The sequence below is a fragment of the Lupinus angustifolius genome, chromosome LG07 (assembly GCF_001865875.1).
Source record: "Lupinus angustifolius cultivar Tanjil chromosome LG07, LupAngTanjil_v1.0, whole genome shotgun sequence".
Lineage (NCBI taxonomy): Eukaryota > Viridiplantae > Streptophyta > Magnoliopsida > Fabales > Fabaceae > Lupinus > Lupinus angustifolius.
The window spans coordinates 295,456-320,893 of NC_032015.1; the positions used below are offsets into that span (position 1 = coordinate 295,456).

The 25,438-nt window shown below is 34.7% G+C and overlaps 2 protein-coding genes across 9 annotated transcripts; one reads left to right on the plus strand and one right to left on the minus strand.

Annotated features, from left to right (window-relative positions):
• On the plus strand, nucleotides 336–3,641 carry LOC109353161 (zinc finger CCCH domain-containing protein 55-like). Of its 2 annotated transcripts, none has more exons than XM_019595360.1 (8): nucleotides 336–1,183; nucleotides 1,322–1,477; nucleotides 1,978–2,157; nucleotides 2,235–2,332; nucleotides 2,511–2,741; nucleotides 2,818–2,950; nucleotides 3,054–3,207; nucleotides 3,352–3,641. In XM_019595360.1, exons 1-7 carry the CDS (start codon nucleotides 378–380, stop codon nucleotides 3,178–3,180), a joined length of 1,731 nt encoding a protein of 576 aa, XP_019450905.1. In that variant the 5' UTR covers nucleotides 336–377; the 3' UTR covers nucleotides 3,181–3,207; nucleotides 3,352–3,641. The 2 variants fall into 2 exon arrangements, with proteins under 2 accessions (XP_019450905.1, XP_019450906.1); XM_019595361.1 differs by having other exon boundaries at nucleotides 1,352–1,477.
• Nucleotides 9,757–23,399, minus strand: LOC109353160 (DDT domain-containing protein PTM-like). Of its 7 annotated transcripts, none has more exons than XM_019595355.1 (13): nucleotides 23,053–23,399; nucleotides 21,791–23,019; nucleotides 21,095–21,706; nucleotides 19,432–20,530; nucleotides 17,044–17,332; nucleotides 16,777–16,901; nucleotides 16,516–16,641; nucleotides 14,945–15,408; nucleotides 13,897–13,925; nucleotides 12,480–13,157; nucleotides 12,154–12,356; nucleotides 11,089–11,368; nucleotides 9,757–10,213 (listed from the first exon to the last, which is right to left on the minus strand). In XM_019595355.1, exons 1-12 carry the CDS (start codon nucleotides 23,308–23,310, stop codon nucleotides 11,096–11,098), a joined length of 5,385 nt encoding a protein of 1,794 aa, XP_019450900.1. In that variant the 5' UTR covers nucleotides 23,311–23,399; the 3' UTR covers nucleotides 9,757–10,213; nucleotides 11,089–11,095. The 7 variants fall into 7 exon arrangements, 6 of the variants coding, with proteins under 6 accessions (XP_019450900.1, XP_019450898.1, XP_019450899.1 ...); XR_002108433.1 differs by lacking the exon at nucleotides 9,757–10,213 and adding exons at nucleotides 11,457–11,501; nucleotides 11,655–11,698 and having other exon boundaries at nucleotides 11,258–11,368; nucleotides 21,791–23,399; XM_019595353.1 differs by having other exon boundaries at nucleotides 21,791–23,399.

Below are 25,438 nucleotides of genomic sequence, written 5' to 3' on the forward strand. Positions count from 1 at the left end.
TTAATAGAATGGGCCTGCTTTTGAAAATATAAGAGTTGAATATGCACATCAATCATAATTATCTATACATTTTTTTCCCTCAAAGAAAGATAATACATTGAAATGAGAAAATAAGAGGGTTGATGCTGTTATCCATTATCCTCTTTCTACTGAAACAGATCTCAAATATATACGCTAGAAATTGGAGGAGAGAGAAATATGAAGAGAAAGTGAGTGTGTGAAAAAAGTATATACTGTATTCGCAAGTGGTAAGTAACAAACACCAGTACCCAACACAAAACACTCTTTGTTGTTTTGTTACTTGTTCCACACAGAGAAACAACTTCCTCTTCTTCTTCTTCTTCTCTCAACAAACCCAACATCAAAATTGAATCTTTATGGGTACTTATGAAGCCACCGATGTAGTAATCACAAGAATTAACAACTTTGAACCTGAACATGCTTTTAAGATCATTGGTCACATTCTTGTCAACCTTGAAGACATTGAACTTATTCGCTTAGCTTCAAGTCCTGACTATGTTCTTCACTCCCTTGTTCTCAGGCTCAAAACCCTCTTAGGACTTTCCTCTTCTCCAAACACTGTACCTATACCAACACCATCTCTCATTGCTCCAAACCCATTTTCTCGTTTCAGCGCCAACCGTTCTTCACTCTCTGCCTTCACAACCAACCCCATTAGCCCAAAGTTTACTTCTTTAGTTCCACCTGAACATGGGTCGGTGTCAAAATCTTGTCTTTCGCCTCGTGTGATGATGGGTGGTGAATGTGACATTAACGAACAACAAATGAGTGACTACTTTTCCTTTTCGAGGGACGAGGGTTTGGTGGATCCAGAACTTGAGTTGGGTCATGGGAATGGTGATGTTCATTTTCATACTAGTTACTCCAATGGTGATGTGTGCTTTGGTTCTGAAGAAATTGGGTTCAAGCCATGCCATTACTTTGCAAAAGGGTTTTGCAAGAACGGGAGGAATTGCAAGTTTCTGCATACTGATTTAACTGATTCAGTGGGTCCCTTTGTTGGTTCTCCAACTAGGTTTGATGGGTTGGAACAGCGTGGGGGCTTTATGAGGCTCAAAGCTGCACAACAACAAAGGTTTATGGCTATGGCTGCAGCAGCTTCACCAGCCTCACATGACAAGTACATTAACTTTTTGATGCAGCAACAAAATCATTCGCCAAGGTTGTTTATCTGTAAAATATAAACTAAATTTATCTTATTTTTCATTTTTGTCTTGAAAAACTTGGTACTTTAAAAATAACATTTTTAATGCTATAAAGGGATATTCTGTTCTTTGGTTGGCTTTGTGATGCATTTCAGAGCTGATTTTTACAAGTTTGACTGGTGCAGACATGAAAGGAGTGATTTTCTAGCTATGTTGGCTGCTGAACAACATAACCCTTCTTCCAGACAAATTTATTTAACCTTTCCTGCTGAAAGTACATTTAAGGACGAAGATGTTTCAGAATACTTCAGGTAAAATATATGATTTGTTCAATTGGTAGTGGTTTAGGGACATGATACATCAACAAAAAGTATATAGTGCCTGTGAAATCTGAAAGTTAAGAATTCTATGATCTTTGATGAAAATTTTATATGTGTTGCTTGAATTTGTCCACCATATTATAGATCACATCTACCTTAATTGTGATTATTCATAAGTAGTAGAGAAGGACATCATTAGGGTTGGATTCATAGTAGTTGCAGCCTGAGAAGGTTGCATTCAAAAGATAGTGAAATTTTGTTTATTAATTGTAGGTTCTCTTCAATGTTGTGTGAACCTTGTATGTTATCAAGAAGTAAATTAAACAGAAGTGTGGTCTGTAATTGGTCATCTTTTGTGCTATAACGTCATATGTAATTGGAATACAGTTGAGTCTATGTTTATTCTGCCTTTAAATATTCATACAAACATGCAAACGTCTGAGTCCAAAATCAAAGAGTTTTATTTAACTGTCTACTTTGCTCTTTTGAAGCACATTTGGACCTGTGCAAGATGTGAGGATTCCTTACCAGCAAAAGCGAATGTTTGGGTTTGTTACCTTTATCTATCCAGAGACAGTGAGACACATACTATCCAAATTGAATCCTCATTTTATCTGTGATTCACGTGTACTTGTCAAGCCCTACAAGGAGAAGGGAAAACTCCTCGACAAGTATGTGGGCACCCTCTCTTTGTTTGGTTTATATCTTCCTATTCCTACAATTACATTATTGTGACTGGTGTATGCAGGAAACAACAGCATCAACAACAATTCGACAGAGGAGATTTTTCACCATGTTTGAGCTCCAGTGGTCATGGCTCCAAAGAACCTTGTGATTTCCATCTTGGTAATCAAATTTCTTATCTTGATATGAGTGGGAGCATGCTTAAAAGTTAAAGGAAGTTGCTTAGCATTTTTTCCTTTCTATGAACCCCTTACGATTCCCAAAAAAGTTTGTGTGCATGTAGGTACTCACATTGATTCTCATCTTTATGTTTTAGCTTTATTCAATATGTTCTCTGCAGGAGCAAGAATGTTCTATAATCCACATGAGATCTCATTGAGAAGAAAATTGGAGGAACAGGCTGAGTTGCAGCGAGAAATTGAACTTCGAGGAAGAACAATGGTGAATCTGCACCTTCCAGACTTCGTGAATAATCCCATCTGCAGTGGTGCTTCTATGCCCTTACCACATCTTCATGGTCATATCAGCAATCCAGGTCTTTCTTCTGATAACGGTAATGCAGATATCACAGGTAATCAACATTAGTCCCAGATAAAGTTACAGTGCAGCAAAGTAGACACATTGTTGATATATACATTTTATTGCAGGCTTCAGTGGGGACCCGGTTTCTGTCATTTCTTTAGAGTCACAGCAAGAAGTTGATCCAACCGGCACTCACGATACTGACAATGGGAATGGAAAGGAAAGCGCAGATGCAAGAATAAGAGATATTAATGATATGTATGGAGCTTGACTCTCGTTAATTATATCGTATTCCTGTTTCATAAGATGTTTTGTATTTCAAGTTTTCGATGTTTCTGTGTTTTTCTTTGTTGTGGTGAAGTTTGGAGTCTGCCCTTCCTGATAGCCTTTCTGCTTCACCAACAAAAGTAGCTGCTGAAGATAATCTTTCTGAGTTCTCTACATTCTCAACAACCTTATTATCATCTCTCAACAATCTAGAACTATAGACCAATTTTGGGATAACTTTAATTATGGTGAGAGTTTCTTTTTCCTTTCCATTTTTTCTTCAAATTTCGATACAAGTAAATATTAATCATCTCAGAAGTAGCTTGAATTTTTCTATTAAATTGTACCTCTTTCATTGAATATTTTTTTGCTGCATGTTTGTTTCTATGCAGATTTATAGAAGCATAAGCATACAGAAGGATGGATCTTGTAGATGTATAGCAGAATACACCTAAGTTATTATAAGACAATTTCCTAGACAAGATTCAAAGCAGAATCACCATCATTATCATCATCATCATATAATACATACTGCTAACTCCAAGCTATACATATTGCATACTTGGGCAGACATATATTATTAGTTTCTATTAGTATTTACCTTTTTTCACCAAGACTGAAACTGAACAAAGTACTGTAGTTTTACCTTATTGTATTATCATATATATAACTCTTTCATATATTATTCAGTTCCAATTTTGTAAATGTTCCAGTAGATTAAATTTGACTGGCAGGGAAATCATACACAAATCTTAATACAACTTATAACCTTAAATCTTATAAAAGAGGTTGAGCCTTGGCAAAATGAAGAAATCAAGTTGATGATTTTACATCAAAGTTATAAGCATATCGTTGAGAGGAGTAGCCTAATAAGTATTTAGACCATTCCCGAGATAATGAGGTAGGTGATGTAAGACTTACTTTTTGATACGTATTTAAACAAACAGTAAAATATTGTTATAAAAGTAGTGTTGTAAGTGTTATAAGAGGGATGTGACCACTTATGTTAAAAAACAAAAGTAGCAGTTAATAAGTGATAAGTATTATAAGTACTAATTTGTTGTGTTGCATAGTGTAGGTCCACGTGTGGGGAAACAGTAACCTGTTCTTGTCACATGGAGTTTGCTGACATTACAAAAAACAATTTCCACTTCTTTCACTATCAACTATAAACCAAATGTTGGATTTTTCAATCATTTGTTTTTATTCAATTTTGAACACTTCAAATAATTCATTACCTACTCATATTTTAATTACATGATAATAGTTAACTATGATCTTCAACTTAATATTTATACACCCACCATTTAAGAATTTTTTTTAAATTGTTAACTTGTCTTCTAGAGGTGTTATTGTATTAACTCTTAAATAAAAATAATATACTCATGTGTACATTATAATATAAATATGTAATCTGTTAATATTCAAAATTTCCATATAATTTTGTATAATTTATCCTAAATTTATTGTGATTTTGTTGATACTATTATCTTATATATAATAATTATGGTATGATAGATAATGTTGTTTGATATCATCTTATCATAAACATATTTCAAATCAAAATAGATTCATTTTTGTAAAAAACTTACAAGTATATTATCAGTAATTTATAAAGTATTAGAGTATAATTTAAAGTAATATATAAATGGTTATTACATATTTATATAGAGAGATCTATTGTCTTATATTTTTGGTTATATTTTCTTATTTTTTTTATATATGGAGTATAAAGTTTATGTATATCCTAATTATATAGTAGTCTTTGAAATAGAGTAGAAGTCAAACCTATTCATTTTAATGTCTAACTTATTCTAGCTTATTTTCCCCATCAGTCACCGTGTTTTTTTACAAGGTTAATAAGTATCATGACATTCTTTAAGAAATTAAATGAAGATTTATATCTTATAACTCAATTAGCTAAATTGAATTCATGGAACATTTTAATAGGTGATTTAAAATTTTAAATCCCAATATTGACCATGGAAAATAGTTTACCTTACATTGAAATAAATTTTCTTTTACCTCTAAACTTTTTTATATTAAATAAAATTGTAATATTTATATAGTATAGGTGTAAATACTTATATTTAAAAGTAAATGATAAATAAGAGTATAAAAAACTTTTAAGTTGTTAGTATATATTGGAATAAATCAAAGATATATATCACTATATAGAACTGATATGCTCATATTTTTAAAATTAAACTTTTCAATAAATATTATTTTTTTGTTGATTTCTTAACCATATTGGAAATTGAACCTAAAGACTGGAGCTTTGTCAAATCAAACCCAACCACCTCCATAAGTTAAGCTCAAGTAACAAGCATCCCATATATTTTTTTTTATAACCCTCTAAAAATCTTTCATGTGTCTATTTTAAAAAAAATTTCAATTTGAGGTTTTTTGGAGATAAAATATCAAAATAGCTCAAAAATTAATAATATTATTTAATTATACATTATTGTCCATTTTTCATTGATAATTACATTTTTAAAGGAAAAATAAAAAAAATATTCTTACATTATAATTAGTTTATCCTCTTTCATCTAAATTTTATACTCCAAAAGATAGAGGATTTCCTTCCTTTCCCTTTCCTACCTAACCTTTTGATCTCTTTCATTCATTTTCTCTCATAACTCCCAAACAAAGTCTTAAGTATCTCTTATTTTTTCTTCATTGTATATATCCAACTCAATTATCTTTTGTATATTATATTATATATATTTGGTAAGTAATGTTACTTATGCAATTAGTTTGTACATCTATCTAACTTGTGCAACCATTTTTTGAGAAAGAAGAATGATAAGATAATTAGATAACACATTGTATTTCTCTTTTTTTTTTCAACCAGGTAATGCACATGTTACATACAAATTGCATTACACTAATTTGATAGATAATTAGTCAAAATGTAATCAACTACATTGAAAGCAAAATTGCTAATTTTATTTTACAAAAAACTGAACAAAAAGAAGTGTTTATCCTACATCTCCATTTTTTGGTGTAGGACAATGTGGAGAAGAGAAAAATGTGAAAAAAGATGAGGTACAAAAAGTAAGGTTAGAGTAAAAAGAGTATAAACATAGGAGTTGAAACTGAAATGATATGCCCCCATATATAAAGGAATCATTTTTCCTTTCTACCAACAAAAAATGTGGCAGTGTTTTTAGGCCCTCCATTTGTTATAAAGTCAAAGTAGATAAAGATGAGGTGCAAGAAATTTTGGCTTTTGTAAGCAAGCAAGATTACACAGATAGTATGATTCCAATGGTTAGGACATAGGACAGTAGAGTGATGAGACAACAAAGCAGAAAATTTTCACATCAACAGCTCAACAAATCTTTGTACTCAGTTTCATCATGTGGATTCAGTTTCCTTGAAAGGAAGATTATATGTACTATAGTGACATAGCAAGTCATGTGGCACAACCACTCCAAGATTTTCAACCTATGCCAGCCAAATGGCCATCACACTTTGTTTGAAATAAAGGAAAATGAGTGTACAAGTGAGTCTGCAATTAAAGACAGTGAGTTAAAAGGGTCTCATGATTCCTTTTGGCTTATAGTTATATATGGTTGCATAAACCATGGATGTTGCAGGGGCCACCACAGAGGGAAAAAGACCTAGTTAGTGTGTGAGTGTTTGTGAACTGAAGAGAAAGTGCAGTGCTTGGAGACATAAGTGAAAAGGTTCTACTAGTTTAGTTGCTTTCTTCTTGGTTAAATTTTACTGCTTCATTCATCTTACAAAGCAAAATGGTAGTTCAAAATCTTTTGTTTTTGAGAAAATGAGATGAATTAGATTAGACATTTTTATGCATATAATTCATTGATCAACAAAAAAAATAGGACAGAACTCTCACTAGTGCAGTCTTTTCATTTTCATGTTCTGTCCTTGTTCCTTTTCTGTGATTTGTTCCCCTAAAATCTATTGTTCTTTGTTCACCCTTGTGATTTTTAAAGTGAAGACAAAGTTTAAAATAGTCTTAGGTGTAGTACACTACACATTTCTCATTCCACACTTTCAATGTTGACACATCACCTCTTTACACATTCTACAACTTCTTAGCTATCATAATATTTTACACAATGACGCTATATAAAGAAATCTATGCATAATTAATCTCTTAGATAAAGTGGACTAGCAACTAAGCCCTTGTTTAGCAGAACTAGAGGGGTTTGAATTTTTAGCATATATATTTACTGTTCTTATACATTGAACATGCATTGAAGTGTTCTAATGTGCAGAAAAGCCATGGAAGGTGGTAGTTCAGACATTGCAGCTACAGGTATTCATTTCTTGTAAACTTCAGTTTTCAAGTTATTCATTTTTTTTTGTCTTATTTTAATTTTTTAATAAAAATTATTTAATGCCTTTTTTTTACTCTATCCTTCACATGGAAGCATAATGAGAAAACCTAGAAAAGTTAAAGAGCATAATAAGATATATTTGACAAATCTTATCACCTTTTCAGTGATTCTTGTGAATGGTTCCTTGTGACATTGACATATGACATTACTCACAAGTCACAACTGAGTTGTAGCATTTGTATATTAACATATATTTTCTTATGGGAAAGATAAAATATAACAGAATAAGAATTGCCCATTAAGAACTTGGATATGCATAATGCACCCTAAACCAACTAATAATACTTGACCATATGATGGAGTGGTTTATATTAACTCTTATATATGTCACTTTATTTGGAAATATAATTAGGAGAGAAGGCATCAGAGTTGGAAGCTTTACAGAAGGAGCATGAAGAGAAAACTTTGAAAATTCAAGAACTGAAGATACAGATTGAGTTGACAAAGAACCGGTTAGAAAAGAGAAAGAAGGAGGTAAATGAGGAGAACATAGGAGGTTTCAACACCTTAAGCAACAAATATAACAGTCTGAGAGAGGAATACAATGCAATGCTAGCTGAAAAGCCAAAGGAATGAAAGTAACTTTATCTTTCAAATTAGTATAAGCATGAACTTTTGTTTTGTGATTTTCATTACTCAACTAAAGTTATGGATGTAATATACATAATCAATGTTAATTGTTGCTTTTCATTTTATGTTATATACTGTTGAAAACAATGCAATAATCAACATAGACAAAGGTTTATATGATGTGGCAGTTTGAAGTAAATAACTTGGTCGTATTATTTAAATTTGCATCAAACATGAACTATGTTCCTAATGACAGAAATATGGTAAAGTATTAGGCTGCAAAGCTTTCCAACAAAGTGCTATGAAATGTGTGAAAATTAATCTCACAAATAATTTTTTCCATAATGCAGCTAAAAAATCCCAATAGGGGTCTTCTTCTTACATAAATAAAAGAAAAAACAAGGACAAAAAATAAGAAAGAAAGGAACATTCCATCCCTTGATAAAGGTGGAGATGAACTTGAACCATGATATGTGCTCTGTGTCAACCCTGTGTTAACCTTTGAAATGCTTGGTTTTTTGGTAGGGTGGAATAAACCAATGTCGTTCTATTTCAGCATGGCCTTTCTGATTTTCATCAAATATGAAAACAAATAAGTTTCCAATGGTTGATTAGGTCTTTTTGGAGTTCCATTTTGGACATGTTTGACCAAATTGCCATAATAGGTAATTTGTCAACAGTTGCAGCATCACCACCATCAGATGGCCATCCACTCTCTTGATATAACCAATTCCATATTAGGAGTACCAAACTTGTGTAGAGCAGCATAAAGAGCATCCAATGATGCATCAAATATATTTTGGTGCTCATATTAGCCATCCTTCACCCCAGTAGTGGGTGAGATGAATAAGGCATAGTCAAGGCTTATATCTTTGGTGTCACCTATATAGGTAAAATAAGTGTACGAGTTGGCAAGAAGTGGTGCACCATTAGTCACAAGAAAACTTAGAATAGATTTTTTTAGTTTCCCCTATTATTCTCGCACTGGAGACAATCCTGTCCGAGCTGGAAACATCTAAGATATGTGGGGCTAACTCTCGCAACGGGTATTTTTTCCATCCACAAGACTCGAACCCAAGACCTTACTTAAGGGGAATCAAGCACATACCACTTGAATGAACACCATAGATTTATATATGCACAATAGTACAGTAAGTATTTATTGGAAGCATCCAGGTACACCAAGCAGAGGTACCCTTATTCTAATTTATGTGTCACGGAAATATATAACCACAGTTTTAATTGAAAGTGAGTTGGTACTTAGGTGATTTGTCAGGTCTAAATACACAAAAAATGTTTCTCAGTTTCTTCACCATCCTTACCATTTTCATCAAACATAGCAAACTTCTATGGGTCCATTAGGCCTCTTTGGACTTCACATGATTAATCAAATTCTTGTAGTATGTTCCTGCACTTTCAACATTGGCTCAAACTCCTCCTTCATATGCCCATCCACTCTCAGATACAACAACATTAACATTGGACGACCCTGCTTTTTCAAGCGCATAATACAGAGCATCCAAGATTGCACCAAACAGGTTTTGGTACCCAACCTCATTGTTCCCTTGTTGGGTAAACAAAGCATAGTTAAGAGCACAGTTTGGAGCATGGTTGTGAATTTGAGAAACAGAGCTAGATACAATGAGGAGCACAGTTTGGAGCATGGCTGAAACGCACGCTTTTACTGAGTAACGCCACTTTGTTTTTATTTAGACTAACATTTTAATTACTTTGGTGTTCAGTTGAAGTTACAACTTTACAAGTGCTTCACATAAAAGGGTATAATAGAATCCTCAGTACTAATGAACATACAAAAATACCAAAGCAGGAAAAAAAAATCCATTACCCAAAACATCTTTTACAGAGCAATATTCCATTTACTATCTGGCTATAATTTATACATTCCATTCCTTGCAAAAAGTTAAACCGAGAGGGCATCACAGAAATCAGTTCAGGAAACTACAATGAAGAATGCTGCTACAATGAATGCTAAGGGGTTAGAATAATGCTTACGAATGCAATTGAGGTATGAACTATGAACTTCTACTATCTCTATGGTGTCCTGATTACAATTATCTTCAGCCTGTTTCATTCATACTAACATGCTTGTTGATTCAGTGTTCTTCTTTCCCTCTCAAGGACAGTTGAAATTGAAACAGAAGTCTGACTCCAATCTTTCCACCTACAGCTACCCGTCTAACAAAAAAAATATGCCCTTTCTTTTTTTACAAAAATGCAGGGAGAAAAACAAACCCTACAAGAGGCTGGCATCTCATGTCCAACCATATCTTTTCAACACAAATCATCAAACCTGCAATGGAAAGAACAATTATAAGAATCTTGCACATTGAATAAATTCAAGAACTTATTTCTTAATTGGATGGTGTACTTAGCCATAACGTACATACTGAACAATATAACAAATTTTTGGCTCTTTAAATTAAAGCCCGTTTCTGAACACATCCAATATGCTAGCAATAATATACACACATATGGCAACAACAAAAAATCATTTTAGCTAACACAAATTTTATTTTAAAAGGACAGAGGTAATACCACTTCTTACTTGCTGATTCAAAACTATTAAACTAGAAGGCTCCTACCTAACCAACTACCGTATTCAACAGTCACAAATCTAATTGCAACAAACCTGCAATGACAAGTGGGGAAAAATACCTTTTAATTATTTATTGTAAGACTGATATAAAAACTGCAAGGTTTTCTGTTGTCTTGGCATGAAGAAGGGGAACTATAAAACCAATAAGCTGCACATTATTGACATCACATCCTAGGGAGAAATATCTGACGACTAACTCTAAATCCTCTAGAGAACGAACCAATATTTTTTCTAAAAAACATAACTGCCAACAAAATTATTGTTTTTATAAAGTTGGCAACTGAAGGACCACTATAATAATTGGCCAAAGAAAGACACCAAAGTCATGGTTTTAGGTGTCAACGACGTTAAAATGTTATGTTATAGAAACTGGATTGGGAGACTGAATAATAATTCTCAAACACTAGGACACCCTCAAACAGATTAGTCAGTACTCTGAGAAAATGGCAACACAGCACGAAAAACAGTAAAGAAACTAGAGAAAAGGAAAAAAGATAACAGAATATGCAGAGATCAGTCTCTTTCACCACGCTGATGGCCTCCCAACTCCTTCCAAAATTCTTATCTACCTTTATCTCATGCAGCAATCCCTCCAAACGCCCCTCTTCCAGCTGTCGTGGTTCCCAAATCTTCCTCTCCTCCAATACTGGCTTGACAGCTGGCCAGTTGGTTATGATTCCCATTCTGCTCTCCCTCATTCTTACTCTCCATGTTAATAACCTCTTGCTGTGGCCCCAAAAACTCCCTCACTGAATTTCCACTCCCACCCTCCTCCCTTCTTTCAACCCTCTTTATCCCGTGTTTGGATCTCCTAGTATAGACTTGCATAACGGGTCGAGCTCTATCATTCTGCCCAAGACAGTATTATTCACAAACATCAACACTAAAACAAAACAAAAAACTAGTTTTAAAAACAAGCATAAATGTCAGGCATTACTTTTTTTGGCAAACTTGAAAATTGAACTGCTTTTCAAAGTTTTATCTGAAAATTAAAATAAAAGAAATGGGTCTCATTCGCTTGTATGACTGAAACCAAAACCAACACAAGCAAATGAGAGATACTAAATGTTAAGAATTCAGATTTGTAAATTTACTAAGAAGCCTTCACTGGGTGCAGTTTCTTTCCATTACCTACCCATTCCACTGTTTACTCCACTTGTAATCCATTTTTCTTTAATCCTAGTACCCTACTGATTCATGTGCATTCGTGAGAAGTTTAGTACAATTGTCTTCACCACAGCTAGAACATGATAAGATACCAAAGCTAAATTCATAGCCAAGTCTGGCATCAAATCCTCTTAAGAACTACTCATTCCAAAACTGATTACAAATATGGTTGAATTATTAATAATCGATGAGATATACAGCCCAACAAGTTGATAAGATACCAAAGCTAAACCCATGGCAAGTTGGGAATCAAACCCTCTTAAGAACTAATTCCAATAGTTTTACAAATATGGTTAAATCGCTTATAAAATCCTATGTAAAGTAGAACATATGACATAAACACGATACAATTTAGCCATAATTTTTTTCGTTATAACAATATAAAGTGCATGATTTGCTCATTTGACCTTTTATCACTTCAGTCACTAGCAAATAAAAAAAATTGAGCTTAAAAGTGGCAAACATACCACACTCAATGGCTGGAGGGAAACAGGATTAGACAATTCCTCTGCACACTCAGTTGCCATGTTGCTTTCAGTGCGAGGCAATGCATTAATCTTCATATGGGGGCAGACTGGAGCAGCCCTATCACGACAAACATGGCACCTAAATCCAATAAGTTGTCTGGCATTGTCAAGGGTAAGCCCAAAAGCATCCCCATGAAACCAATCTGCATAAAAGCATAGTGATTTCGTATCAGATTTTAATATATGTCCAAAAGTAGAATTTATAAAAAGCAGGATCCCTAGCCCAAGAGGGAGAAGAACAAACAGCAAAGAAGAAAAGTAGTTACCTCCACAAGTTTCACAAGCAATATAATTTGAAGTGCATCCATCTAGACAACAAAGGCTGCATTTACAATGATCAAGGCTGCCTGAAAAATCTTCAGAAGAGATAACATGCTTTTTCTCCCTAAACAACATTACTCGTTCATCATTTGGCTTTGTAGAGAACCTGATACCATTAAGCCAGTAACTACTATAGATATTCGTTCTTTTCTTACAAAGAGTAGTTACTGCCAACGTCTTACACTGAGCTGTAGTTGCCTTGGGCTTCTGAGAAGTCAGCTTCTTGGATTTACTTTGCGTCCCTTTTTTACGTCCTACATTCTTTTTACTTTGTATTCCTTTTTTATGACCTCTATTCATTTGACGGTGCAGATACAAGGATTTGACCTTCCTAGCAGAACGGCGAAGAGGTACACTTGGTGGGATCTTCTTATTGGTTTGAGATCTTAACTGCTGCGCCTTACTCAATGCCTTTTTATTGCCCTTAAGGTTCACTGATTTACAAAGTGAGGGAAGATTTTTACATTTCTGTGATTGAATCTTCTGCAGTTTTGAGTCAACTCTCCTTCTGCTGGTATTATTAGCCTTTACACGCATCCCATCTTGGCATCTGTGGCATGAATATGTATATCCAGTCGTGCTCGTACCATGGGATCTCCTGACATGCCTCTTATGGAAATATCCTACAAAATGTGTAATCAGATATAGAGTACAAACATAGTTCACAAAAAACATTTAACTTGCAAGGATGAAAAACCATCAGAGAGAGCATAAGAAAAATACTAGTCAATTCTTAGTAACACATATAAACAAACTATCATGTGAACGAAGGGTGTGATTTTTTTATGTACACAACCTCAAATTTATTTATGCATACATTGTATCTGTCAAGCTTTTTCAAATGCTCTAATCAACTAAGGGTACAATATGACAATTGAACTCACAGAATACTTATCTACCATCCACATGTGCTATGGTCTTTTAGTCTTAGCATGTCCAATTCAATTTCTCTTCTTCCTTAAAATAAAATACCCCTGTACGCATTTCAGCACCGTGTGATATGGCCATGTAAGGACATATGTAGCCGAACTCGTTAGTGGGACAAGGCTTGGTTCTTGTATACTTGTGTAGTTACTGACCAGTTTCATATTTGATTTATATCGAAAAGTTAAATTATGAAACAACTTATATATCAACTCTATCAAAACAAACATGAGTAAACCCTATTGCCTATTAATACATAAACAATAACATTGAAAATGTTTTTTCCATACAAAGAATTTGACAGGCAAGACATTGAAATGATAACAATTTTGGATTCAAAGGAGAATAAAAAATTGTCAATCAATTAAAACCATTTGCAAGCAGCAAATCAAGATCAGTAGAAAAATAGAGAGGCCAGATTAAAGATAGAAAACAAACCTTTGCAATGAAGGCAGCTCACAGCTTCCCTGCATTAATTTAAGAAAAAAACGTATACTAATGACTAAGTAACAAATTAAGTAATGAATAAGGCAAATATTTCTCAGTGCAATTAACCTTTAATTTTGAGTTGTGACAATAACACGGAAAATATGGTAGATGCAAAAAACAAGAATTTAAATCTCTCACTGATGTATTTTTGTCACACAGAAACACGATACATTGGTTAGAGTAAAATTCATTAGAAAAAAGGGATCAATACTCCAATAACTCAGTATTTATTGAACAATGTTTCAACCTACAAAAGAATTATCGATCCCTACCATTCAGACCCAAATCCTCGCTATTACTGATATTTAATAACCTCCACAAATCTTCATAAAAAAAACTCCTGCTGGGTTGGGCCACATGCTCCAAACTAGAAAAACAAGCCAGCTTAACTCTTCTACTGTCCCTAGATTATCAACCATCGCATAAACCCAATAAACCTTCAATCTCCTTATTTTCTACCTCCAACTCACCCAAAAAGACCCTAATAAGTCTGACCCTTCAACACTTCTACATCATACTTTTTTATACGCAGAAAAAATCTTTAAAATGTTACAGAAACATGTGTCATATCATACAAGTGCACATATTAGTGATTTTTTTACTAAAAACACAATATTTATGATGATGGGCTGGTGGTAATATTAGATTTTTTGTTTAACAAGTATCAATAACAATTATTGGAAGTTTACTTCTCAGGTACATTCGTTTTACATGCCACGAGTATCCTAGGTTGAATTAGGGTTCTCATATCAGGTTTTGGTAGGATACTTAAGCAACAAATATTCCTTCCTAGAGGCCTTTTCCACCTTTATAATGTTACTTCATTATATAACAGACGGAGAGGAATACAATCTGTAACTTAAGAAAACATATCTTCAACTAAACAAAAACAAAACCTATCAAGATAAAACTACAAATAACAAAAGAAATAGTATACATATAAGCGATAAAAAAATATCATCAAAATGCTTATCTAGATGAATGAATACGCAAATACCTGATTGGAACGTCTTTGTTGCAGTGGCCACACTGTTGACAATCAGATCTTTCCATTTTAGAGAACAAATATGAGAAAACCATTTCCCGAGGTATCCTCTTCTTTACTCTACCAATCTCAATAACTTTACCATGTTTCTTTTCAGTGCACTTGCGGACAATTCTTTTTTCCTCAAAATTCTTCAAGAGATGCAAGGGAAGATAAGATTCGTCCAGCCAATATTTTTTCCTCTCACTTGAGGGTTCTTCCAACAAAGAACCATGTTTGACAACAATATCTGGAATGGCCCTTCTCTTCCCCCCAAAATCAAGAAGGTATTTCACAGATTCCCCTTCAATGCACTTCCTCCGTACAATTACTTTTTTGAACAGCCTGGTTGACTTTCTAGATTCCTTGTCCAACACATACTGAGGATGGCTATTCTCAATATCATGCCACTTTATGTTTGAATGAAGCTCTCTAATCTGAAAACATTAGTTTATCTTGGATTACAAGTCACAACTTTATTACACACAAAGATGCTCCTCAGCTTCTACCAATTATAAAAGGCTACAATGTAACATTGAATGGAAAGCCACTAACACATGCATTCATGTTCACGTTTCAATATATTTACATATTATCACTTCAATTCACAGGCTCATTCAAGGTTTGTCAGGGACTCAGGGTAACAGAATGTGATATTCTTGGCTTCCTTTGAGTGAAAACCCTGGTTCATGTTCATTTTGGGATCCTATTCTTAGTTGCATGGCAGCATTTTTTTAGTAGTCATTTTAGTTTTTTTTTATAAAACAATGTTTGCGTAAAAATAACAACGAAGACTTTTAAGTCTAATTTTCAGTTTCTCAGTTTCTCTACTAGGGAGATATTTCGTAACAAACCAGTTAAGAAATCTAAAACTCCTGATTGGTTTCAGAAAATATTTTGTTTCCATTCTCTATTTTCATTTCTAAGAGGGTGAGTTTGGCGCAAAGGTAAGATTGTTATTTAGTGATCATGAGGTCGCGGACACAAATCCTAAAAACAACCTCTCCGCTTGCCGGGATAAGGTTGCATACATCTACCCCCAGAGCCCACTAAGTGGGAGCTTCTGCACTGGGCCGCTCTCTCTATTTTCATTTCTTGAAAATTATTTTGGTTTAGTATTGAGCCTTTTGAAATCATATTTGGTATAATATTTTGGTTTTCAATTTTCAATACCAAGGGTGTGTGTAGAGACTAGAGATAATGTTGCAACTTAGAGGAAGGGAAAAATAGAGAAATAAAAAAGAGAGCAACTTCTGTTGAAATTGCAAAAAATACCATTGTGTAAAAATTGAAAAAGTTGAAAGTGTTTTGTTATTTTAAGAATTACCAAAAAAACATGAACTACATTTATAAAATTAGAAATGAAAATGATGAACCAAAGATGTTTTGTTTCATATTTTCTACTTCTAGTGAAAATAAATACAGATAACAGTGAAATATTATTAGGCCCTAAAATTTCCTAAAATCAAACCCTTTGTTTAGACAGTAATTAACGGGGAATAATACAAATGACAGGATGCAGATTCTTAAACCCGGCATAGCACCTTCTCAGATATGTATTCTTCACAGCTCAGGTTTGGAAACAGTGGTCCATAAATGTTAACATTCACATTCTCAGATATGTGTTCTTCGGAATAATTTGTTTGATGAGCTTGATGAATATTGGCATCCTCAATGCTCATTCATTTAGTAACAGTTTCAATTAGATTTTCAAAAGATTTTTAAAAAATAAGGGTCAGCATCCACTAACAATGAGTTTCAGTAAATAGACATGTCAAGAGCATTGGGCAAGCCGGTAATCATACCTGTAAAGCAAGATGTGCAACACTTGTTGACATCTCAACAGCAGCTCGCCAGGCTACATATTTGCTTCTCCTTGCAAAGTCTGAATTCTCAGGATATAAAATACCTGGTATCTTTTTACACCCAGCTGCAGAATTCAAAGTTTCAAATAATAATTAAGATGAATAGTCTCCTAACACAACCAGCATCCATGATATACAACAAAACCAGGCCTTAATCCCACTAGGTGGGGACCATCCATGATATACAAAGGAGAAAATTTTGCTGACCTTGTCTAGCAGCCTTGGTAACCAAGGAGCGAGGCAAAGACTTCCAATTAAACAATTGTTGGGAAAGCCTCCCACCTCTCCACCAATATATTCCCAAACCACTAGCAGCCTTAGAAGATGAATTGGACTCAACATCTGAATATCTGGCCCTTTTCCTTGCAATACCATGCCTTGAAGACGTGCGTGATGAACTGACCACAATATGAGTAGATGATCCCATAGTAGTAACAGAATCTGCATGCTTCAACCAATCTGCCGAGAGTGCAAAATGCCGCAGATTGGATTCTAACTGCGGAATTTCAAATTAGAGTGTTAGATATCCCAATTCAAATAGAAAATATTAAGATCAAATGAAACGGAGAATAACATAATCCAAAAAGACAGAGGACATTTTAGGTAGCTGTCTTTAAAAGAGGTGTTAGCAAATGCACCATAAAAGCATACAGCAAATAAAATAGACAACTATGTAGCTATATATGATTATACATATGAAACACAAACAAAAACAAACATATTTATGAGCAGAGTACCTAAAGACCCATTCCACCTGCTCGGGACTAGTAATTGTCTATTAGCAATTATATCACTCATACAGGGCAAGACAAAACTAGTAACCAAGTTATCTATATCATAAAGCCCGATTAAGACCCTGATTAAAATTACTAAGGAGAGGAAAAATTCAAAATTGTGTTTAACAAATTTACAATTCAGGAACAGTTAACAACCCAAATGATTAGCCATATTCGAGGAATGGTTAACTAGAATTATTTTTTGCCAAGAATTCCTTTTCTGCAACTTTCCAATAAATATAATATTAGATAAAACTGTTTGAATCAAGTTTTAAATTATAAAGCATTTTAATGTTACAGTCAGGCCCTATATCAAAACCAAATCAAAGTAGTGCGAATTTTGGATTTATAAGCTTAATTCCCCAAGACCTTTTGTGATTGAGAAACTTGAAGAATCAGAAACCATGTTCCTTTGGTTGATTATAGTCATCTCTTGTCCTATCTGAATAAGCGAATTTGACCAGTTGAATCTTTTGGCATTTTCTCCCAACCATAAAAGGTTACTTTTTGGCGAAGAGACTTAAACCCAAGGTTCCCTCTAAGGTCAAGCCAACAGTGTCAGACCTCATACGGCATTTTTTAGATATGTGCATTACGCATATATCCACCTAAAAAGTGCAGTACATTTATTCAAATCATAATGAGATACCTTCTTATGGAATAATTGTTAGATTCCATTTTAAAACCAGTTGGCATTACGCAGAGTCATCCAAGAGGTATATAAACTGCACCCTAGGAATTGAGGCAGGTGTTGTGGGACTACCAATACTCCCCTCCACAAATGCCTACCAAAACAAGCGATAAATGACGGAACAACACGGAGAGATGAGCTCCCACCCATGATGGAATGACCGAATGAGCTCTAGCTCCAATACCATTTTAGATTCTAACTTCATACCATTTGGCATTAAGTGGTGTATCCGAACAAGTATATAAACCGCACCCTAGGAGATGTGGGACTTCCAAGTTTCAACAATAACTTGTTATGAGTTATTGGTGACATGAAAATGAGCTCCCGCCCACGACATAATGACCGAATGAGCTTTACCTTCAATACCATGTTAGATTCCATCTTAACACCAATTGGCATTAAGTGGAGTGTGCCAACAAGTATATAAACCGCACTTTAGGAATTAACATAAGCGATGTGGGACTTCCAACAATAACTTGTTATGAGTTATTGGTGAACAATGACTACACTCTTATACCTTGGAATGGTCAGCGGCGATAAGTCTTAAAGAAAGTTCATATTTTCAAGTGAGTACCTTTGCAACTTATGTGTTTATAGCTCCTCAATGGTGCACTGCTCATCTTTGTTTAAAGGGAAATTCAATTACTGACGTACAAAGATTGGACAGATCTGTTGCATATTTGAGAAAACTTCGCTCTTTTTTTCTCCACTTTCTTCTTGTCCTCCTCCCTCCAAATATTCATTCTCCCTTCTCCTTCCATTTATACGTTCTAACTTAATCAAATAAAGTAACAAAAAAACAAAAAACCTTGCAATAAACAAATAATACAAGAAAAAAAGGGCATAAAACCCCTTGGCACTATCTAAGTTAAAATTTTCAATCACAAACACGTGCAACATTACAACAGTCAAGCCTTTTGCCACTAGGTGTGGTAGGCTACATGAATCAAACAACACCGTGATGTTCAATCACACATGCATGTCAATAATTAAAATAGTGTGAACAGCAAAAATGAGGTGACCAATTATGTCAAACAAGTTTGTTCATGGCTTGTAACGAGACATGAGACAGTCATAGTACTAATGCCATTAGTGAAAATAATTGACAGAGAGAAAGCATATTCTTACAAGGAGCAATAATCGTTTAACAGGAAGAAAATCAGATGTCTTCATAAGTTCCTGATGCCAAAGATTGGTTTGATGTGGATCCAACCATGGACCCAACAAAAGCCCACGTAACCGGTCCTCAAGGGAAACAATATGACATATGATTGCCCTAAGATGTCCATTATGGATCTTCCTGGATTGAAGTCCGACTAAAGTATTATTAGGCACATCAAGAACAGACTTCATCACATCATTAAACAAGCAATCCCGGTCATCATTAGCAACTTTGCAAGAAAAGCACCACCCACATTTTTCCTTTTCAGCAGCTCCATTCAGGTTTTCAATACTTGGCCAACAAAAATTTGAAGATTTCTTCATAATGGCCTTTGCTTGGTCCGAAATTATGTCCTCTTCAGACATTACATTGATCTTTTCAGGTGACTTGCATATCAACTCTTCTGAAACTAATGTGGCTGTTCGGGCAAAGCTGTAGTAGTTTATGAAGTCAATTCCACAAGGCACTACTGAGGTATCCTTATTGTCAGTGGAGGGGTTACAGCTGACACCCACAGATCTTAAGTTTATGTTATGTCCCACATCTAAGCTGGCAGATGTCAAAGAACAATCACCAACTGGATGGTGTTTTTCTGGTATTCCAAACTGATTCAAGGATACACCAGATCCATTGGAGTCACAAATCCCAGATATTTCAACATTCTCAATCCCTGACCTTATTTTTGTGGTATCAGCTAACCCTTCTGAAGCAACAAAAGGACTTTCTATAGTTGTCATTGAATCTAAGTGGGTCCCAGCTTTTGGAAATTCTTGGCCAGGATAAGTAGAACAGTCAACAGTTGGATTTTCATCAAAATTTCTTTCATCATCAGACCGATTTTTGTTCAAATTTCCACTCATATGGACGTTTTTGCAGGAACTTTGCTTAAAGACTACCAAGTTACTAGTCCCCGCACTTAAGTTGGCAGGGATATCCCAATGCTCATAAATAGCCATTAATATGCTTCCATACAAAGTACCCATAGACTTTAGAACTTCAATTACTACATGTATATCATTTTTGTGGTAGTAGTTGAACAAGGAGCCTGTGTCAGATGAGTCTGACCTGCATGGGTTTCAGCATGCAAATAAAGTAAGAATATACAAAGATAATAGAGAGCAGAACATAACAGTTTAACTGTGTTTTTGAATTAACTAATTCTGGTTCAAATAGTTTATAATAAAAAAAAGACGACTTTTGCCTGGAAATAATTAAAATTAAACATGAACTACACACCAGCAGTATGGTACTACGGTTTGCATTTTTTCACAATAACATCATATCCACTTCAAAATTCAGAATCATTCACTGGCAAAAATAAATTTCGGGAAGAGACAGTTTGTTATAGAAAAGAATGATCGGAAAGACATGTACAAGCAAAAATGCAGGTTATCAACATTTTGCCTCCTAGATGCCCTGCATACTTGTCTGGTACATGGGAGAAAAGGGTGGGTCACGCTAGCAAGCAGCATAAAATTCCAAGTGAAAGTCACATCGCCATTTCCCATAAAAGAATATGATGTCACTTACGAAAGAACATTTGGCAAGCTGAGAGTAGAAAACTAGTGGTGGGGGCACTGATATGTAAGTTTATCCAGAAAAAGTAAAAGAGTATAACTACACACTTACACTAATAGGTAACCACAGCTGTTAAAATAAAGACGGGCATGAAGATCAATCCCTAACAAGTCTGCTCCTCGAAGTGACCTTCGCGATTTCATCCAAGCCCCGTGTGGCCCAATTGCACACTCAGGGCAATACCAGTCACCTTCGGGCAGACTGTCACTTGCGATTCCCACACACCTTGAGTGGAACGCAGCAGGGCAGCCATCACAGCATATTAAGCTCCCATCCATCTTACAGAGGCAGCACTCGTCACTGTTCCAGTCAGTGGTGTCATCCACAATCTCCTCAGTCGAGCAAGAGGCACTAGACATATCCATTACAACTCTTCTTTTCTTAAAAGTGTCAAAATACGTATTCTGATTGAAGCCCACATCAGTCTCAGTTGCCAAAGATCTTCTGTTAAGCTCTGACCTTAAGGCTTCCACTTCAATCATTTCATCACAAAGGTACTGAAGAATCTTAACCTTCACATTTACAGGCTGTTTGCAGTAGTCAGTTCTAAACATTGAGTGGTTAAGATCATAAGCAGTTTTAAATCCTGAGCCATGAATCAGAAGGTACTCGGCCATGAAAATGGGCCATGTGACCAAGTCCAAGAAATCCCAGTTAAGATTCCTACATGAAAATAAAAATATAAAAATGCAAAACTTATATGGACAGGATAACAGTTAAACAGATTGCAATTTAAACAAAATATACCTCAGGCAATCGGATGCAGATTGGCAACCCTCATTGGAAAGGTATTCTAAATGCTTTCTCAAAGTTTGCAAAATAGAAGCATGGATGTTGTCAAATAATATAGTGGGGGTTTCAGACTTCAGTGCAGCAACAAGATCCTCCAACTCAAATGGACTCAAAAATAATATAGTACTGAAAGATCTTAAAAAAGTGTAAATAGAAAAAAGTTCAAGAACAGGAAGATCATCTAAATCCAAATTCTGAGAAGAAGGGGGTAATTGCAACTTTGGTGGTGGAAGATTGCACTGCTCATATTTCTCATCACTAGTGGTTACCGGCTTTTCATCTGTTAAGGAACTGGGTACACCGGACGACAAAGGATCATCCGTCTCCTGCAATGCCATGGTGCCTGAAACCTGGTTTCTAGCTGATGCCCGGCGAGAACTCCTCCTTAAAAGTGTCGGTGGTGTGGTTATTAGATTATCTGATACTTTTCTTCTCTTCCTTCGGCTACTACCTAGATAATCAGAAGGACTATTATCAGTTTGCTGAACCTCCACATAATTACTATCCTTAACAGAAAATGCACTTGTAACCCTAAGAGAGTCAATAGTTGATATATCTCCTTTACCAGCATCACCTTCACTTTCCACAATCAAATGTGTAGCGGCATCTTTAGCTGCATGTTCGGTGGAAGCATGAATTACCTCCAACTTGTTTGCATTGGAGACATCATTGAGATTACCACAAGCACTATCACCTTCTATAGATTTCTGATTAATATTAGTCTGTTCTATCTTATCAAACAAAGCATACACCAGAGAATGTTCATTTCCATTGACTTCATCACCCTGTGTTTCCGTAACTTCTTCACATACCTCCATATTCAAATCAATGTTACGATCCTCCGTCAATGTTAGCCCTCCCGAACAGCCCAAATAATTAACATCCGAATTGCCACTATTCTCCTCATCATCCACACCCAAATTTAAATCAAATGAATCCCTTCTCTTCAAACTACCAGTACACCCTTCATTCAGATTCAAATCCTCATTCAGATTAATCCTAGCATTCAAATCAAGCCCATTCTCATTAGAAGATACACTCTTATGATCCAAACACTCCTCAGACCTAACACTCTTTCCTATAATCACTTCACCCCCATTCGAGTTCACATTTCCAACAAGATTCCCTCCATTACCTAACCTTGTATCAAAGTCAGAACCTATTTCAGCGCACACTCCCAAATTCCCCTTAATTTGAAGATCCTCAGCTACGAAATCATCACTGAAATTACCTGAATTTGCTCCAATCTCACTTGAATGACGGAAACGACGCCGTTTTATAGGTTTGCGAGGGTTGTGGTAATGAAGGTCGTGTTGAAGAAGGGAAGGGAGTTGAGCAGAATTGAAGTACTCAGAAAGACCATTATCATATTGGATCTCGACGGAAGCGGAAGAAGAGTCATAGGATTTGACAGTACCACACACAATTCCAATTCCCTCAAACTCTCTCTTCACGCTTTTCCCAACAAACTCCATCAAAAAAGCCTCAGAGAGAGACAGAAGAAGTTAGAGAGAAAATAAGAATTGCGTTTCTTTTTCTCTCTCACTGGAAACAAAACAAAACAAAACAAAACAAGTTGGTCAAAACCAAGTATACTACTTTTCTTGAAAGAGATAAACAGTTGACAATAAATTACAGTCCATTATAAATTATAATTTTTTATTTTATTTTAACAACACACAAGTTTATGTTTTTATTTATATTTAAATTCCGGTACACCCAAACAAAATTTATGATTACAAGAGTCCCCAAAAAAAATTAAAATGATATATATTCTTATAATTTATAGAAAATGAATTCATAGATTTATTTCTAACTTATTGAAATAAGTGGTTTTATCTCATTACCTTATTTTTGGATTTAATATGTATGTACCAATAGTGGTAAGTGTTTTTATGGATTGAACCGAGTTGGAGATAACTTTGAAGCGTCTAAGTAATGTAGAATCAATTTGAGAACATCGGTTGAATTACTTTTTGTTGGATATATGAAAATAAAGTATCTAGCTCAAATTATGTATGGCAAGTAATTAATCTGATCTATTCATATTAAATATGAGAAACTTATCCATCATTTGGATCAGGCACTTTGACATATTTGTGTTAGAACTTAGGGATGTTATATTTGGTGTCTTGATTACAAGTTATGATGTTGACCAAATCCTAGACGTTGTAGGGTGTTGATGGGCTATTACGAATCTTGAGTCTATCTTAAGACTAAGGTTTTGCCATTGGAACCCACATGATGGGAGATGAAGATGAATCACATGTTAAGAGCACTTCGAACATAAAATATAGCAAGGATACATAAAAATGGTTTTATAATTTGGTTTTCTTTGGTTCAATTTTATTTATTGATTTCTTTACTCTGCCAAGAATCATTTGATGTCAGGAGTGGAGGAATTTGGGCAGCTAGATAACTAGTACCTAATCTCTCTATCCTGCTTCTGTGTGAATTGTGAAATATAATTTGGTGACATTTTGACAAATCCTTATTCAAGATTTCTAAAATGTCTTTAATAACCTAAAGCCAAGAAGTTTTGAGATTCTTTGTTGGGCTAGGTTGGCAGCGGGCAAGAATCTTCTGTCCTAAAAGATCATGTTCTCGTGTTCTTATGTTTTTTATAATTATTTTTCTAATTAAATAATACATTTTGATTGGCTTTGTACATTATCGGGAACACTAATAAATACCAAAGATCTTTATCCGATTGGCAACTCCATACTCCATAGCAGAGTTTGAGTATGACATTCTACCCGTTCTATTTTTAACTACAAACCTCCTACACACTGAAAATTTAGGCCAAGGTTTCATATTTTTTTAAACATTATCTGTAGCAATTATATGTGATAAAATTAGACATCCTAGACTTTGTTGTGCCAGGCTGGTCCAAATAATTTGGATAATTAATTCCCTGGATCAATCACAATCTTTTGATATAACAGAACCACACATGTATGGTTTCATGTCATGGGGCTTTAAAATTATGTTTAGTGAGCCACAATCACTAGACAAAGATCAACTATCCTCAATTGTGTCACAAACCTATCACATTTTGCCATATAAATAAAATAAAAAATTTAAAATAATAAAAAGTCACATTTTAATTGTCTTAGGACATGAAATAGGACACGATCCTCAATAAATAATGTCGGTCCTTGACAAATACGTGGGCTCCACTTCCTATGAGTGGCTCAACAATTACCTTTTTTTTCTAGGTTTTACTTATTATACCCTTTCTTGATGAATTAGGACAATAATTTGTCCTAACCTAGAGGTTCGTCTTATTTGTTTGATGATGCATTTTGGTTTAGAAAACAACAAGGGTCTTTCTTTAGATGGCAATGCCACTAGTGATTTTTGCCATCAATCTGAAAGCTATACACGTCACTTGAGTATATTCCAAAATGAAACGTAAATAGAAGGGACAAAGTTTTTTCCCAATAATGTTCCTTTGTACACGAAACAATGAGGTGAAAAAACACTTAAACCAAAAAATTAAAATGCCATCATGCATGTCATAAAAAATGAGAAATCATAATCATTGCAAAAGCTTATGATTTTTAACATGTACTAGAGAGTGAAGTGTTTTCAGAAGTGTAG

What these genes read in the sequence shown, in the direction of transcription:
- LOC109353161 (XM_019595360.1), top strand. Translation starts at nt 378, where the DNA reads ATGGGTACTTATGAAGCCACCGATGTAGTAATCACAAGAATTAACAAC. An exon ending in CAACAAAATCATTCGCCAAG is followed by an intron (nt 1,184 to 1,321) that starts GTTGTTTATCTG and finishes GATGCATTTCAG; the next exon opens with AGCTGATTTTTACAAGTTTG. An exon ending in AAGGGAAAACTCCTCGACAA is followed by an intron (nt 2,158 to 2,234) that starts GTATGTGGGCAC and finishes TGGTGTATGCAG; the next exon opens with GAAACAACAGCATCAACAAC.
- LOC109353160 (XM_019595353.1), bottom strand. Translation starts at nt 23,310, where the DNA reads ATGGAGTTTGTTGGGAAAAGCGTGAAGAGAGAGTTTGAGGGAATTGGA. An exon ending in TCTGCATCCGATTGCCTGAG is followed by an intron (nt 21,707 to 21,790) that starts GTATATTTTGTT and finishes ATTTTCATGTAG; the next exon opens with GAATCTTAACTGGGATTTCT. An exon ending in CCCTCCAGCCATTGAGTGTG is followed by an intron (nt 11,369 to 12,153) that starts GTATGTTTGCCA and finishes TGTCTTGGGCAG; the next exon opens with AATGATAGAGCTCGACCCGT.